Source organism: Oncorhynchus keta, chromosome 33, assembly GCF_023373465.1.
Source record: "Oncorhynchus keta strain PuntledgeMale-10-30-2019 chromosome 33, Oket_V2, whole genome shotgun sequence".
Lineage (NCBI taxonomy): Eukaryota > Metazoa > Chordata > Actinopteri > Salmoniformes > Salmonidae > Oncorhynchus > Oncorhynchus keta.
Window position 1 is genome coordinate 23485209 of NC_068453.1, and position 14323 is coordinate 23499531.

The window sequence follows — 14323 nt, forward strand, 5'->3', positions numbered from 1 at the left end:
CAACGCTCTAACCACAAGGCTACCCTGCCGCAGTAAATAAGCTCTAAAACTGCAACGTTTCATGAAAATGACTAGAATGCTAAAAAGGCCATACAATTACCAAAAAAATATTGGTATTGGTCAATATTGAGCCAGCTCCGAACAGCTCTTCTTTCAGCATGATTGTGTTAAATAGACATGGGGAGGGGACCTCAGTCTGGTGTCTGCCTGGGGCCTCCACATCATTAAGAACGCCCCTGCATGGTCTTTAGCTATGTGTAAAATTCCCACATTACCTTGCATAAGGGTAGACTATTTCTTTGTTGCACCATTCAGGATTATTGTACGGAAAATATACAAATGCTATTGATAATCAATTCTTGATATTGGTCACTTTAAAACTACAGTGCCTTCAGAAAGTATTCGTACCCCTTGACTTTTTCCACATTTTTAAAAATGTATTTACATGTCAACGATCTAAACAAAATACTAAACAAAAATCTAACATTTGTAAAACTTTTTTAACCTTTATTTAACTAGGCAAGTCAGTGAAGAACAAATTCTTATTTACAATGACGGCCATGATCAAAGGGATATTCAATGTCTGCTTTTTTAAAATGTTTACCCATCCACCAATAGGTGCCCTTCTTTGCGGGCCATTGGAAAACCTCCCTGGTCTTTGGTTGAATCAAGTGTTTGACATTCACTGCTCAACTGAGGGACCTTACAGATAACTGTATGTGTGGGGTACAGAGATGAGGTTGTCATTCAAAAATAATATTAAACACTATTATTGCACACAGAGGGAGTCAATGCAACTTATTATGTGACTTGTTAAGCAAATGTTTACTCTGCCAAAACAAAGGGGTTGAATACTTATTCACTCGACTTTTCAGCTTTTCATTTTTTATTAATTTTAAACATTTCGAAAAACGTAATTCCAATTTGACATGATGGGGTATTGTGTGTAGGCCAGTGACAAAAATATTAGTTCAATCAATTTTAAACTCAGGCTGTAACACAACAAAATGTGGAGAAAGTCATGGGTGTGAATACTTTCTGAATTCACTGTATGTAAATTGGTGAAATGTAATTTGCTCAATGCAAAATAAACAAAATGTTAGGCTACCTCCCTTTTTGTGTGTATTTTTTGCAGTGGTGTAAAGTACTTAGGTAAAAATACTTTAAAGTACTCCTTAAGTTGTTTTTTTGAATATCTGTACTTTACTTTACTATTTATATTTTTGACCACTTTTACTTCACTACATTCCTAAAGAAAACGGTGTACTTTTTACTCCATACATTTTCCCTGACACCCAAAAGTGGTCATTACATTTTCAATGCTTAGCAGCACAGGAAAATGGTCCAATTCACACACTTATCAAGGTAACATCCCTGGTCATCCCTATTGCCGGTCACAACTTGCAGGCTTGTTTTCGAGTTGCTGTGCGTTTTGTTGCCAACCTATTTTGCTACCTGACAACTTTACGGTTTTCGCTTTTTAAAAAGCTGAAAAGTCGAGTGAATAAGTATTCAACCCCTTTGTAAATTACCGTTCATATATTTATTTATTTTTTCCTTAACTTTTTCACTCCGGACGCTTTATCTGGACACGATTCGTCAGGACCTCCAACAGCCGAAGCTAAGTAGTAACATTAACATGATGCCTTATAATTGTAGTCGCTGTACTCGCCTTACGGCGAGGATAGCTGTGCTACAAGCCCAGCTTCAGACGCAATCGTTAGGCAAGGGTAATTTCAGTGTAGGAAAGGATGAAACAGCGTCTGTGCCACCAGTAAGTACAGATAGTAGTATAAATCCCCTGGCACAGTCCCCGCAGCCGGACAACTTTCTCACGGTTTCTGGAAGGAAATGCTGTAGGAAAGCTCAACCGGTGTCGCTCATTCAGCCGACAGAAACTTTCAACCGGTTTTCCCCATTAAGCAGCCGGTCGGAGTCAGGCCGAGTCTTCTCTGGCCTCTACTCCTCCCGTTACGGGGTCTGAGACGCCGAAGCTTCCCACCATTAGCTCTGACAAATTGAAAACTCTAGTCATTGGCGACTCCATTACCCGCAGTATTAGACTTGAAACAAATCATCCAGCGATCATACACTGTTTACCAGGGGGCAGGGCTACCGACGTCAAGGCTAATCTGAAGATGGTGCTGGCTAAAGCTAAAACTGGCGAGTGTAGAGAGTATAGAGATATTGTTATCCACGTCGGCACCAACAATGTTAGGATGAAACAGTCAGAGATCACCATAGCTTCTGTGTGCATATCAGCTAGAAAGATGTGTCGGCATCGAGTAATTGTCTCTGGCCCCCTCCCAGTTAGGGGGAGTGATGAGCTCTACAGCAGTCTCACAACTCAATCGCTGGTTGAAAACTGTTTTCTGCCCCTCCCAAAAGATAGAATTTGTAGATAACTGGCCCTCTTTCTGGGACTCGCCCACAAACAGGACCAAGCCTGACCTGTTGAGGAGTGACGGACTCCATCCTAGCTGGAGGGGTGCACTCATCTTATCTACCAACATAGACAGGGCTCTAACTCCTCTAGCTCCACAATGAAATAGGGTGCAGGCCAGGCAGCTGGCTGTTAGCCAGCCTGCCAGCATAGTGGAGTCTGCCACTAGCACAGTCAGTGTAGTCAGCTCAGCTATCACCATTGAGACCGTGTCTGTGCCTCGACCTAGGTTGGGCAAAACTAAACATGGCGGTGTTCGCCTTAGCAATCTCACTAGGATAAAGACCACCTCCATTCCTGTCATTACTGAAAGAGATCATGATACCTCACATCTCAAAATAGGGTTACTTAATGTTAGATCCCTTACTTCAAAGGCAATTATAGTCAATTAACTAATCACTGATCATAATCTTGATGTGATTGGCCTGACTGAAACATGGCTTAAGCCTGATGAATTTACTGTTTTAAATGAGGCCTCACCTCCTGGCTACACTAGTGACCATATCCCCTGTGCATCCCGCAAAGGCGGAGGTGTTGCTAACATTTACGATAGCAAAGTTCAATTTACACAAAAAAAGACGTTTTCGTCTTTTTGAGCTTCTAGTCATGAGATCTATGCAGCCCACTCAATCACTTTTTATAGCTACTGTTTACAGGCCTCCTGGGCCATATACAGCGTTTCTCACTGAGTTCCCTGAATTCCTATCGGACCTTGTAGTCATAGCAGATAATATTCTAATCTTTGGTGACTTTAATATTCACATGGAAAAGTCCACAGACCCACTCCAAAAGGCTTTCGGAGCCATCATCGACTCAGTGGGTTTTGTCCAACATGTCTCTGGACCCACTCACTGTCACAGTCATACGCTGGACCTAGTTTTGTCCCATGGAATAAATGTTGTGGATCTTAATGTTTTTCCTCATAATCCTGGACTATCGGACCACCATTTTATTACGTTTGCAATTGCAACAAATAATCTGCTCAGACCCCAACCAAGGACCATCAAAAGTCGTGCCATAAATTCACAGACAACACAAAGATTCCTTGATGCCCTTCCAGACTCCCTCTGCCTACCCAAGGACGCCAGAGGACAAAAATCAGTTAACCACCTAACTGAGGATCTCGATTTAACCCTGCGCAATACCCTAGATGCAGTTGCACCCCTAAAAACTAAAAACATTTCTCATAAGAAACTAGCTCCCTGGTACACAGAAAATACCCGAGCTCTGAAGCAAGCTTCCAGAAAATTGGAACGGAAATGGCGCCACACCAAACTGGAAGTCTTCTGACTAGCTTGGAAAGACGGTACCGTGCAGTACCGAAGAGCCCTTACTGCTGCTCGATCATCATATTTTCTCTATCTTAATTGAGGAAAATAAGAACAATCCGAAATTCCTTTTTGATACTGTCGCAAAGCTAACTAAAAAGCAGCATTCCCCAAGAGAGGATGACTTTCACTTTAGCAGTGATAAATTCATGAACTTCTTTGAGGAAAATATTATGATTATTAGAAAGCAAATTACGGACTCCTCTTTAAACCTGCGTATTCCTCCAAACCTCAGTTGTCCTGAGTCTGCACAACTCTGCCAGGACCTAGGATCAAGAGAGACGCTCAAGTGTTTTAGTACTATATCTCTTGACACAATGATGAAAATAATCATGGCCTCTAAACCTTCAAGCTGCATACTGGACCCTATTCCAACTAAACTACTGAAAGAGCTGCTTCCTGTGCTTGGCCCTCCTATGTTGAACATAATAAACGGCTCTCTATCCTCTGGATGTGTACCAAACTCACTAAAAGTGGCAGTAATAAAGCCTCTCTTGAAAAAGCCAAACCTTGACCCAGAAAATATAAAAAACTATCGGCCTATATCGAATCTTCCATTCCTCTCAAAAACTTTAGAAAAGGCTGTTGCGCAGCAACTCACTGCCTTCCTGAAGACAAACAATGTATACGAAATGCTTCAGTCTGGTTTTAGACCCCATCATAGCACTGAGACGGCACTTGTGAAGGTGGTAAATTACATTTTAATGGCATCGGACCGAGGCTCTGCATCTGTCCTCGTGCTCCTAGACCTTAGTGCTGCTTTTGATACCATCGATCACCACATTCTTTTGGAGAGATTGGAAACCCAAATTGGTCTACACGGACATGTTCTGGCCTGGTTTAGATCTTATCTGTCGGAAAGATATCAGTTTGTCTCTGTGAATGGGTTGTCCTCTGACAAATCAACTGTAAATTTCGGTGTTCCTCAAGGTTCTGTTTTAGGACCACTATTGTTTTCACTATACATTTTACCTCTTGGGGATGTTATTCGAAAACACAATGTTAACTTTCACTGCTATGCGGATGACACACAGCTGTACATTTCAATGAAACATGGTGAAGCCCCAAAATTGCCCTCGCTAGAAGCATGTGTTTCAGACATAAGGAAGTGGATGGCTGCAAACTTTCTACTATTAAACTCGGACAAAACAGAGATGCTTGTTCTAGGTCCCAAGAAACAAAGAGATCTTCTGTTGAATCTGACAATTAATCTTAATGGTTGTACAGTCGTCTCAAATAAAACTGTGAAGGACCTCGGCGTTACTCTGGACCCTGATCTCTCTTTTGAAGAACATATCAAGACCATTTCGAGGACAGCTTTTTTCCATCTACGTAATATTGCAAAAATCAGAAACTTTCTGTCCAAAAATGATGCAGAAAAATTAATCCATGCTTTTGTCACTTCTAGGTTAGACTACTGCAATGCTCTACTTTCCGGCTACCCGGATAAAGCACTAAATAAACTTCAGTTAGTGCTAAATACGGCTGCTAGAATCCTGACTAGAACCAAAAAATTTGATCATATTACTCCAGTGCTAGCCTCTCTACACTGGCTTCCTGTCAAAGCAAGGGCTGATTTCAAGGTTTTACTGCTAACCTACAAAGCATTACATGGGCTTGCTCCTACCTATCTCTCTGATTTGGTCCTGCCGTACATACCTACACGTACGCTACGGTCACAAGACGCAGGCCTCCTAATTGTCCCTAGAATTTCTAAGCAAACAGCTGGAGGCAGGGCTTTCTCCTATAGAGCTCCATTTTTATGGAACGGTCTGCCTACCCATGTCAGAGACGCAAACTCGGTCTCAACCTTTAAGTCTTTACTGAAGACTCATCTCTTCAGTGGGTCATATGATTGAGTGTAGTCTGGCCCAGGAGTGGGAAGGTGAACGGAAAGGCTCTGGAGCAACGAACCGCCCTTACTGTCTCTGCCTGGCCGGTTCCCCTCTTTCTACTGGGATTCTCTGCCTCTAACCCTATTACTGGGGCTGAGTCACTGGCTTACTGGGGCTCTCTCATGCCGTCCCTGGAGGGGGTGCGTCACCTGAGTGGGTTGATTCACTGTTGTGGTCATCCTGTCTGGGTTGGCGCCCCCCCCTTGGGTTGTGCCGTGGCGGAGATCTTTGTGGGCTATACTCAGCCTTGTCTCAGGATGGTAAGTTGGTGGTTGAAGATATCCCTCTAGTGGTGTGGGGGCTGTGCTTTGGCAAAGTGGGTGGGGTTATATCCTTCCTGTTTGGCCCTGTCCGGGGGTGTCCTCGGATGGGGCCACAGTGTCTCCTGACCCCTCCTGTCTCCGCCTCCAGTATTTATGCTGCAGTAGTTTGCGCCGGGGGGCTAGGGTCAGTTTGTTATATCTGGAGTACTTCTCCTGTCCTATTCGGTGTCCTGTGTGAATCTAAGTGTGCGTTCTCTAATTCTCTCCTTCTTTCTTTCTCTCTCTCGGAGGACCTGAGCCCTAGGACCATGCCCCAGGACTACCTGACATGATGACTCCTTGCTGTCCCCAGTCCACCTGGCCATGCTGCTGCTCCAGTTTCAACTGACCTGAGCCCTAGGACCATGCCCCAGGACTACCTGACATGATGACTCCTTGCTGTCCCCAGTCCACCTGGCCATGCTGCTGCTCCAGTTTCAACTGTTCTGCCTTACTATTATTTGACCATGCTGGTCATTTATGAACATTTGAACATCTTGGCCATGTTCTGTTATAATCTCCACCCGGCACAGCTAGAAGAGGACTGGCCACCCCACATAGCCTGGTTCCTCTCTAGGTTTCTTCCTAGGTTTTGGCCTTTCTAGGGAGTTTTTCCTAACCACCGTGCTTCTACACCTGCATTGCTTGCTGTTTGGGGTTTTAGGCTGGGTTTCTGTACAGCACTTTGAGATATCAGCTGATGTACGAAGGGCTATATAAATAAATTGGATTTGATTTGATTTGATTGCCTCTGATCTGACGGACTCACTAAACACAAATGCTTTATTTTTTAAATGTCTGAGTGTTGGAGTGTGCCCCTGGCTACCCATAAATAAATAAAAACACGAGAATTATGCCTTCTGGTTGGCTTGACATAAGGAATAAGAATTATTTATACTTTTACTTTTAACATTTTAGCAAGTACATTTACTTTCGATACTTACGTATATTTAAAACCAAATACCTTTAGAATTTTACTCAAGTCGTATTTTAATGGGTGACTCACTTTTACTTGTCATTTTCTATTATGATATCTTTACTTTTACTCAAGTATGACAATTTAGTACTTTTTTCTCCACAGATTTTTTTGTTCCTTTGCATGAAGGAAGAGCGCTCATAACTGTGTTCTACTCTATTTGAGATTTTTCTGTGTCATCCTCATTTATTCTTATTAATACTAATTAGCCTTTCCAAACTTGAAATATCACCGTTTTTCATGTTTCCTCAAACGGTCTATTGGGGAACGTTGAAATCAGAGGGTCTAGGCCTACTCATCATAAAACGGGCGGCACCGTTGTAATATTTTCAGGCGTCAGCCGTCTACGTGGCTGGCTGACGCATTTTGTTCTTTTTACAAATTCCAATGAGCTATAAAGTGGTCGATTTTTTTTACGGGATATGTAGACTTGTTTCTATGAGTTGGCAAGTAGAATACTTTTATTTAAGGTTTATTTGATTATCTGAAATACCTAAATATTCTTAATTATATTCACATTTTAACTAATGCATTTAACTTGATTTTGGATGGAGTTTCTTGCGCTAGTCTGCTACGAAACTTCTAGAGCTGTGGGCCATTGTCGCTTGCATTCGCAGCCGCTACTTTGAATCAATTCCTTTTCAAGTAGGCCTAGTAGGCAAAAGGAAGCTTGCAAGCCGAAACGTTGCTGCAGGCTACAAAAATGCCAAGTAATGAAGTGAAGCAAAGGAAGAAGACCACGGCTCAGAAACAAAATGACGAACCGGTAGAAACGTCAAAGTACACTTCCGAAGATGAAGCAAAAAAAGCTAAAGCTACCGAAGGAAATAGCTTGGCTGAAACTAAAATCTCCTCGCCGTTCTCCCTGGATGTGAAAACGATAACTTGTCTATTGTCACTGATAGTTTGCATAGTGCTTATATGGTAAGTAAAAGTAAGCCTATACATTTGCATAGGGCATAAGCTTTATTTATAAAGGCCCGTGTGTTTATGGATAATTCCTATTTACTTTCATCTCGGCCAAACAAGAGGAAATTAATAATTTTATGTTTGAGTTTTGACGCTATTGTCGCCCCTTACATTACAGGGTGGTATTGCAGCAGAATGCAAGATTCTTCGACGTGGAAGAAAAGTACAAACTACTGTCTGGGAAGACTGCAAGTCTCCTTGAAATGGAGGAGGAAGTCATCAAGGTGTCCAAGAAGGTATGTTTTGTTTCTATTGGAACTGTCTATCCATCTCTCTCTGGTGAAGAACAAGACACAAAAACATTATGCCGAGACTTCTATGCATTGTTATGTGTGTTTATGTTATTGTGTGTATTGATACTGTCATTGTCTTGCTTGTCACATAATGTAGGCCCCTCCCCCTTATTATTAACCCCTGCAGACATGTCTGCATTATTCATGTACAGCAGTTATTCTTGCGTCTTGGATTGTATAGCCTATCCAGTTGAATTGAATTCTGCGATCAAATCACATTGTCTTCCTTAGAATTGCTATACGCATCTTTTGACTGAATGTGTGCATGTAATTGCATGGATTTGTACTGAGAATACTGAGGATCCCAGAGCCCTCCCCAGAAACAGCCCTCCCTGTTTTGTGTTGTGGCTGCAGCTCGCCGCCTCCGAGGACGACCTGCAGGGGGCTCTCTCCACCTTCTCCCTGGCGAAGCGCCTCGAACGTGACCTGTCCTCGCTCCATGCCGTCGTCCTGGCGATGCAGGATGACGAGAACTCCGCCTCTCGCGATCTCCAGACAGTCAACGCCCGCTTCCTGAACGTGACTGAGACGTGGCAGACGGGCCTGGCCTCGGTGACCTCCGACCTGGCATCTCTGAAGACGGAGTCACGTGAGGCGCACGCTGGCGCCACAGCCCGGGTGAACGAGGCCGAGCAGAGGGCCCGGGCGCTGGACGAGAGGCTGGAGGAGCTGGAGGACAGCACCCGGCGGAACACACGCGCCCTTGGCCGCACCGAGGACGAGGATGCCAAGCGGTCTCAGGACCAGCTGGACTGGAACACCAAGCAGCTCCACAAACTGGAGGACCAAGTCCGGAGCCTGCTCCGAGTAGATACCGAGTTAGTCGCCCAGCTAGAGGAGCACATCCCCCGGGCCCAGCAGTGCGAGGCTCACCTCCCGGCTGTGGAGGAGGCAGTGAGATCCATTCTGAGGCTGGGGGGGGACCTGGGGACGGCGGAGCGAAGGCTGGAGGAGCTCACACTGCATGTGTTTGGGACAGAGGACAGCATGCTTAAAGCCCTGACGGAGATCCTGGACATCAAGCAGGCTCTGGACGCCCTCCAGGTCCACAACAGCATCCTCAAGATGACGAATGAGTTGGCTGTTGTCAAGGAGACGCTGGGACAGCTCAGCAGGGGGGAGGAGCAACAGGACAACCAGGCTAATTCTGGAACGCTGGATAGGGAAGGGGAGAGGGAGGGGTGAAAGGTCAAGGACCCAGAGCAGGATGAGCCACCCCAGCTGGTACATAATGATGACCTCTGTGTGATGTCATTTTTAAACCATGAGAAGGAGTGGTCCTGTCATTTAATTTGTTTTAAAACTGCTGTTAAATCCTCACATAGTTAAACCATTGCTACATTGTGTGATTTGTGCATTTTAACTTGCTATTGATAAAGTTTAGCAATACGTTTCATCAATAGGTTTTAAGTTCTTGTCTCACAAACATGCTACTATCTAATATGGGAACCAATCAATGTTATCTGCACTGGCTGCTGAAAGTCAGCAACTGAATGTAGCGTTTGCAACCAAACACTGCTCCTGTAATCTGTAAAGGATATTATTGTTGCCTTGTTGGTGTCTGAAAGGAGAACAATTGACCGGTACTCCAATATCATCAGGTACTCAAATGTTGAGTTCGTATACATTTTTTTATTCACATTTTATATTTGAATGAGTTGGACAGTTATGCCAGTATTGCATTTCTAATAAATGTGCCTTATTATCAGGGTTCTTCTGAATCTTTTAAACGTTCAAATTTGGTTAAATCTATTGTAAAAAAAATGTCTTCTCTCTCCTAGCTTGCATTTCTAGTAAATTAAAACCTGTCTCAAATATCTTAGTGTTACCCATTTATTTGCTCTATTTATTTGTACCAAACATCAGCTTTCTGTGTAACTTATGGACTGTCTCGCTGCATGTTTTTCAATGCATCTTATCTACCGGCCTATGACTGCATGGCCTAGCTGGTCAGTCTTTTCCTATGTAAAGCTCTTTTCTAAAATGGCCGCCCTGTTCTGTCTGTCCACCTGTTTCCTGGCGCAGTGCGAGGGTGTCCAGAGCCTGTTGGAGCATCTAGAGAGGCAGCCGGGTGGTCTCCTGCCCCACTTGGAGGCCCTGGAGCGGGATGTAAGCCAGCTGAAGGACTGGGCGTCCGGCCTAACAGAGAAACGCGGCCTGCTCCAGGACAGCGTGGCAGCACTGACCGAGGCTGTGGGACAAATCGAGGGACGCACCTCTGCTATCACTAAGGATGTCAACACTAAGGTTTTAAAAGATGATTTAAGCCATCTAGATGCTCTTACTACTTTGGTAACCAGAATGTAATAACTCAGGCAATTACACAGGAACTGCAGATAAGATTCCTGAAACAATCACTGTATTTTAATAAGCTTTTAAAGTAGTTACACTGCCTTTCTATTCTAATGCCACGGTTCTGTTCAACAAGTTGCCTCTGGTTTTGAGACTTCAACCTTTACATACTTGGAATATACATTTCTTGGTATTATTACATGTAACTACGTATGTCGTTACATGTAATATGTAGTTACATGTATATCTAGTTACATGTAATAATACCAAGAAATGTATATTCCAAGTACGTAAAGGTTGAAGTCTCAAAACCAGAGGCAACTTGTTGAACAGAACCGTGGCATTAGAATAGAAAGGCCGTCCATGTAAAGATTTGCCCATGAATCATCTTCCTCCTCTCCTCTTCCTCCATCTCCTAGGTGGCGTCGGTTCGGACGGACGTGCGTCGGATGGATGGACTCCAGTCGGAGGTGGAGTCTCTCCTGGAGAAGGTACGGGAGCTGGAGGAGCGGGCCGCCCAGGCCGAACGCAGCATGGTCAAACGTATCGGCGACCTACTGGCCGGCAGCATCGACCGCATCCAGGGCCTTAAGGGCGCCACGGAGCGCAACGCCCAAGCCCTGGAGCAGCTCAAACATCGCCTACCTGAGCTGTTCGTCAACGACCAGCAGATCTCGGAGCGCCTGAGGGAGTTGGAAAGCGGCCGTGCCCGATTGGTCCGCACGGTGACTTTTGCCGGCGACCTCAAGCCCAAGGTGGCGGCCATCAAGCGGGACTTCGGGGCGCTGGCTCCGCAGGTGGATGAGCTGACCCTGAGGATTGGCCGTCTGGCCGAGGATCTGACCAGGAGGGAGGAGGACATCGCAGAGCTACGGCAGACATTCGCTAACCTCAGCGCTGTGGAGGAGGACCTAGGAGTTGTGACACAGCAGTTGATTCAGATAGTTGAGCCTGAGATGCCCGTAGTGGGGGGAGAGATGCTTCTGCAGAAAGTCAACGTGAGCGAAGCCCTCCCTCAGACACTGGAAGGAGAGCTGTGAATGAGTGCTTTTCTATATGCTATAGATCTACAGAGTAAATGGCAAACGTTCAGCTTGTCACCAATCATTCCCTTACAATAACTTGCACGTTTTTGTAAATCTCAGAGTTTGCTGATCTCTCTACAGCCATGGTCGACCCCACCTAGCCCTTACAACAGGTACTTCTGGATTCCCCCCAGAGATCTTGATTAATGTAAGCAATATAATGGAAACCACAGAAGAACAGGTTGCTCCCCCTATAATGTACATTCCAGTATACTTTCCATTGACTGTATACCTATACAGATCTTTAGGGGGTCGAGAGGTAAGTCCTATGGGGTTAGGTTGAGACTAACTGGGCTTTTTGTCTAGAATGCTGACTGACGTATTTTGCTTTACAAATTGTATCCTTGAATGAACCTGTCATATGAGTAGGTTGGCGTTTATTGCGATGAATCTTGTCCTGGAGGCAGAGCTGAGCAATTTCCACTAGAAGGGCCAGTGTCAAAGTTCATGAAAACAAAAATGTGCTTGTTGGTCATAATTTAAGGTTAGGGATAAGGTTAGTAGTGTGGTTTAGGGATAAGGTTAGTAGTGTGGTTTAGGTTAGGTTTAAAATCAGATTTTATGGCTGCGCCAGCTAGTGACTACCCTGCAGAGCTGCCTCCAGTACATGAGTCACCCCAGTAAATGCCAACCTGTGTCCTATGAGACTGGAATGTTATTTTATTTTTTTGAAAAATGGCATCAATCATGGTGAATGAGAGGTCTTGCTGGTCCACAGTTTTGGAATGTGAGCAGTCTCTTGAACAGTTTCCCCCTTATCAGTTGTCAGTCTGGCCAGTGGGCGGGTTGTAACAACACTGCTTGACCCTTGTGTGACCTGCACACGGGTATGTATTCTCAGGCTAAGGGGCCTGTTCAGGAGGAATGTTTTGCTACAATATGATTCTGTACAATAGGGAATGATGATGTCAGCGCTATACATTCTACCTGCAATGTTCTCAATAGTTCACAGTGCTGAATACATGCCCTGGGGTTCCACATGGCTAGCTAGTTCTGCAAGTTTTTGCATCTCTGCCATCAATCAAATCGAAATGAGTCTGTGGTTTAAAGGTATAGGGACCTAAAATAGAATACTGAACGCTGCTGGTGTAAACAATCTGTTGCCAGGAGTTTATTCAATGGGGCTGACTGCAGAGCAATGAAGATAGAAATGTGTGGCATAGAGCTGTGATTCATGTCTGAGAGTTGTTTCTGTTCTGTTTAACATTTTTATCTGCAACATTGCTGACATTGCACTCCTCTGATTTAAAAAAAAACAACCTTGGGCTTATTCAGCGGGTTACCATATGTTCCGATGGAAATATATTGTGTAGAACAGACATCACGATCATGTAGGATAGGGAAGCATGCTAATCTATTGATTTCTAGGGCTACTCTGCTGAGTAAGCCTCCAGGTGTTTTACAGGAAATATACGTCTGAAGGAGGAAGTATCTATCGGAGCTGAACAATGAGCTGCCAATCACCAAAGGCCAATCTCCAAACCGAGAGCCAATCACAACTTGTTTAACATGCACATTGGCTTGTCATCTCTAGAGATAGAGTTGAACCTACACATACCTGGAATCGCTCAAATGAAAACCAGACATTAGGACGCAGATTGCAGCTGGTCTTTGGGTAAAGAGTGTGGACACCATACCACTGTTTTAACTAAAGCTAATTACATGTACAGATCACACCACATGTATTTACAGTAGCCATTCCTTCAAACTGTCGCAACCCCATTGTAGTGTTAGGACACTGCAGAGATCGTGTTTTAAAGCCTTGGATATATTGTTCTTCGTGTGAGGGTTGTGCTTAATAAATTATGTCAATTTGAAGTTTGTGTGTACTCTGTATTCCCTATACATGTTTATGAATTTCCTTGTACATGTTGATGCAATGGCACCTGTTGAATGGAAGGTTTTGTGTGTGTGTGTGTGTGTGTGTGTGCGGACTCAAATCAGGTTATGACTGGCCTATCAGGAAATTATTGAATTAGCCTCAAGCAATCTCCTCTCTTCAGATGAAAATTAATTACTTTCAATAAATTCTCACTTGACTGTCCCAGCAGTGTTTCCTAATTAAATACTCCAATAAGCTTTTTATGAAGCATCACAGACTGTATTAAGTCCACTTATATAGTCAGTCTGAAGCGCCAGGTTATATGTCAAATGGCATCCCATTCCCTATATACGATGAGTTCCATTAGTATTGGGACAGTGGCATTTTTGTTGTTTTGGCTCTGTACTTTGGATTTGAAATGGTATAAAGTACAGACTGCCAGCTTTAATTTGAGGGTATTTTCATCCATATTGGGTGAACCGTTTAGAAATGACAGCACTTTTTGTTCATTGTCCCCAATTTTAGGGGACTAGATCAAGTATGTGACTACAAATTTGTTGGATGCATTTTCTGTTTGATTATTTTGTGGATGCTACCATGATTATGGATAGTCCTGAATTAATTGTGAATAATGAGTGAGAAAGTTAGAGGCATAAATATCATACTCCCCAAAAATCCCTACCTCTCACCATTACAAAAACCGGGTACTATGTACAAACAGTACTGTAATTTCCAAACTATTCACTCAATATGGATGAAAATAAAAAATGAAAGTTGACAGTCTGCACTTCAACCTCATAGTCATTATATAATTTCAAATCCAAAGTGCAGGAGTACAGAGCCAAAACAACAAAAATATGTCACTGTCCCAAAACTTTTGGAGCTCAATGTAATACACTACTTTTACTAGAGCCATAT

At 43.8% G+C, this 14323-nt stretch overlaps 1 protein-coding gene across 3 annotated transcripts; it reads left to right on the forward strand.

Moving 5' to 3' along the window:
• The first annotated feature begins 6842 nt into the window (after positions 1-6842).
• LOC118372085 (inhibitor of nuclear factor kappa-B kinase-interacting protein-like) lies at positions 6843-13401 on the forward strand. 3 transcript variants are annotated; one of them, XR_004823150.2, is made up of 4 exons: positions 6843-7868; positions 8032-8149; positions 8561-9807; positions 10232-10362. XR_004823150.2 is itself a non-coding variant. In XM_052492532.1 (4 exons), exons 1-4 carry the CDS (start codon positions 7648-7650, stop codon positions 11536-11538), a joined length of 1182 nt encoding a protein of 393 aa, XP_052348492.1. In that variant the 5' UTR covers positions 6843-7647; the 3' UTR covers positions 11539-13401. The 3 variants fall into 3 exon arrangements, 2 of the variants coding, with proteins under 2 accessions (XP_052348492.1, XP_035613734.1); XM_052492532.1 differs by lacking the exon at positions 8561-9807 and adding an exon at positions 10918-13401 and having other exon boundaries at positions 10232-10453; XM_035757841.2 differs by lacking the exon at positions 10232-10362 and having other exon boundaries at positions 8561-10023.
• The last annotated feature ends 922 nt before the right edge of the window (positions 13402-14323 follow it).

Bases quoted from the DNA above. Each gene is read 5' to 3' on its own strand.
- LOC118372085 (XM_052492532.1), top strand. From the start codon at position 7,648: ATGCCAAGTAATGAAGTGAAGCAAAGGAAGAAGACCACGGCTCAGAAA. The intron at 7,869-8,031 runs GTAAGTAAAAGT...CTTACATTACAG, and splicing joins GTTTGCATAGTGCTTATATG to GGTGGTATTGCAGCAGAATG. The intron at 10,454-10,917 runs GTTTTAAAAGAT...TCCATCTCCTAG, and splicing joins CTAAGGATGTCAACACTAAG to GTGGCGTCGGTTCGGACGGA.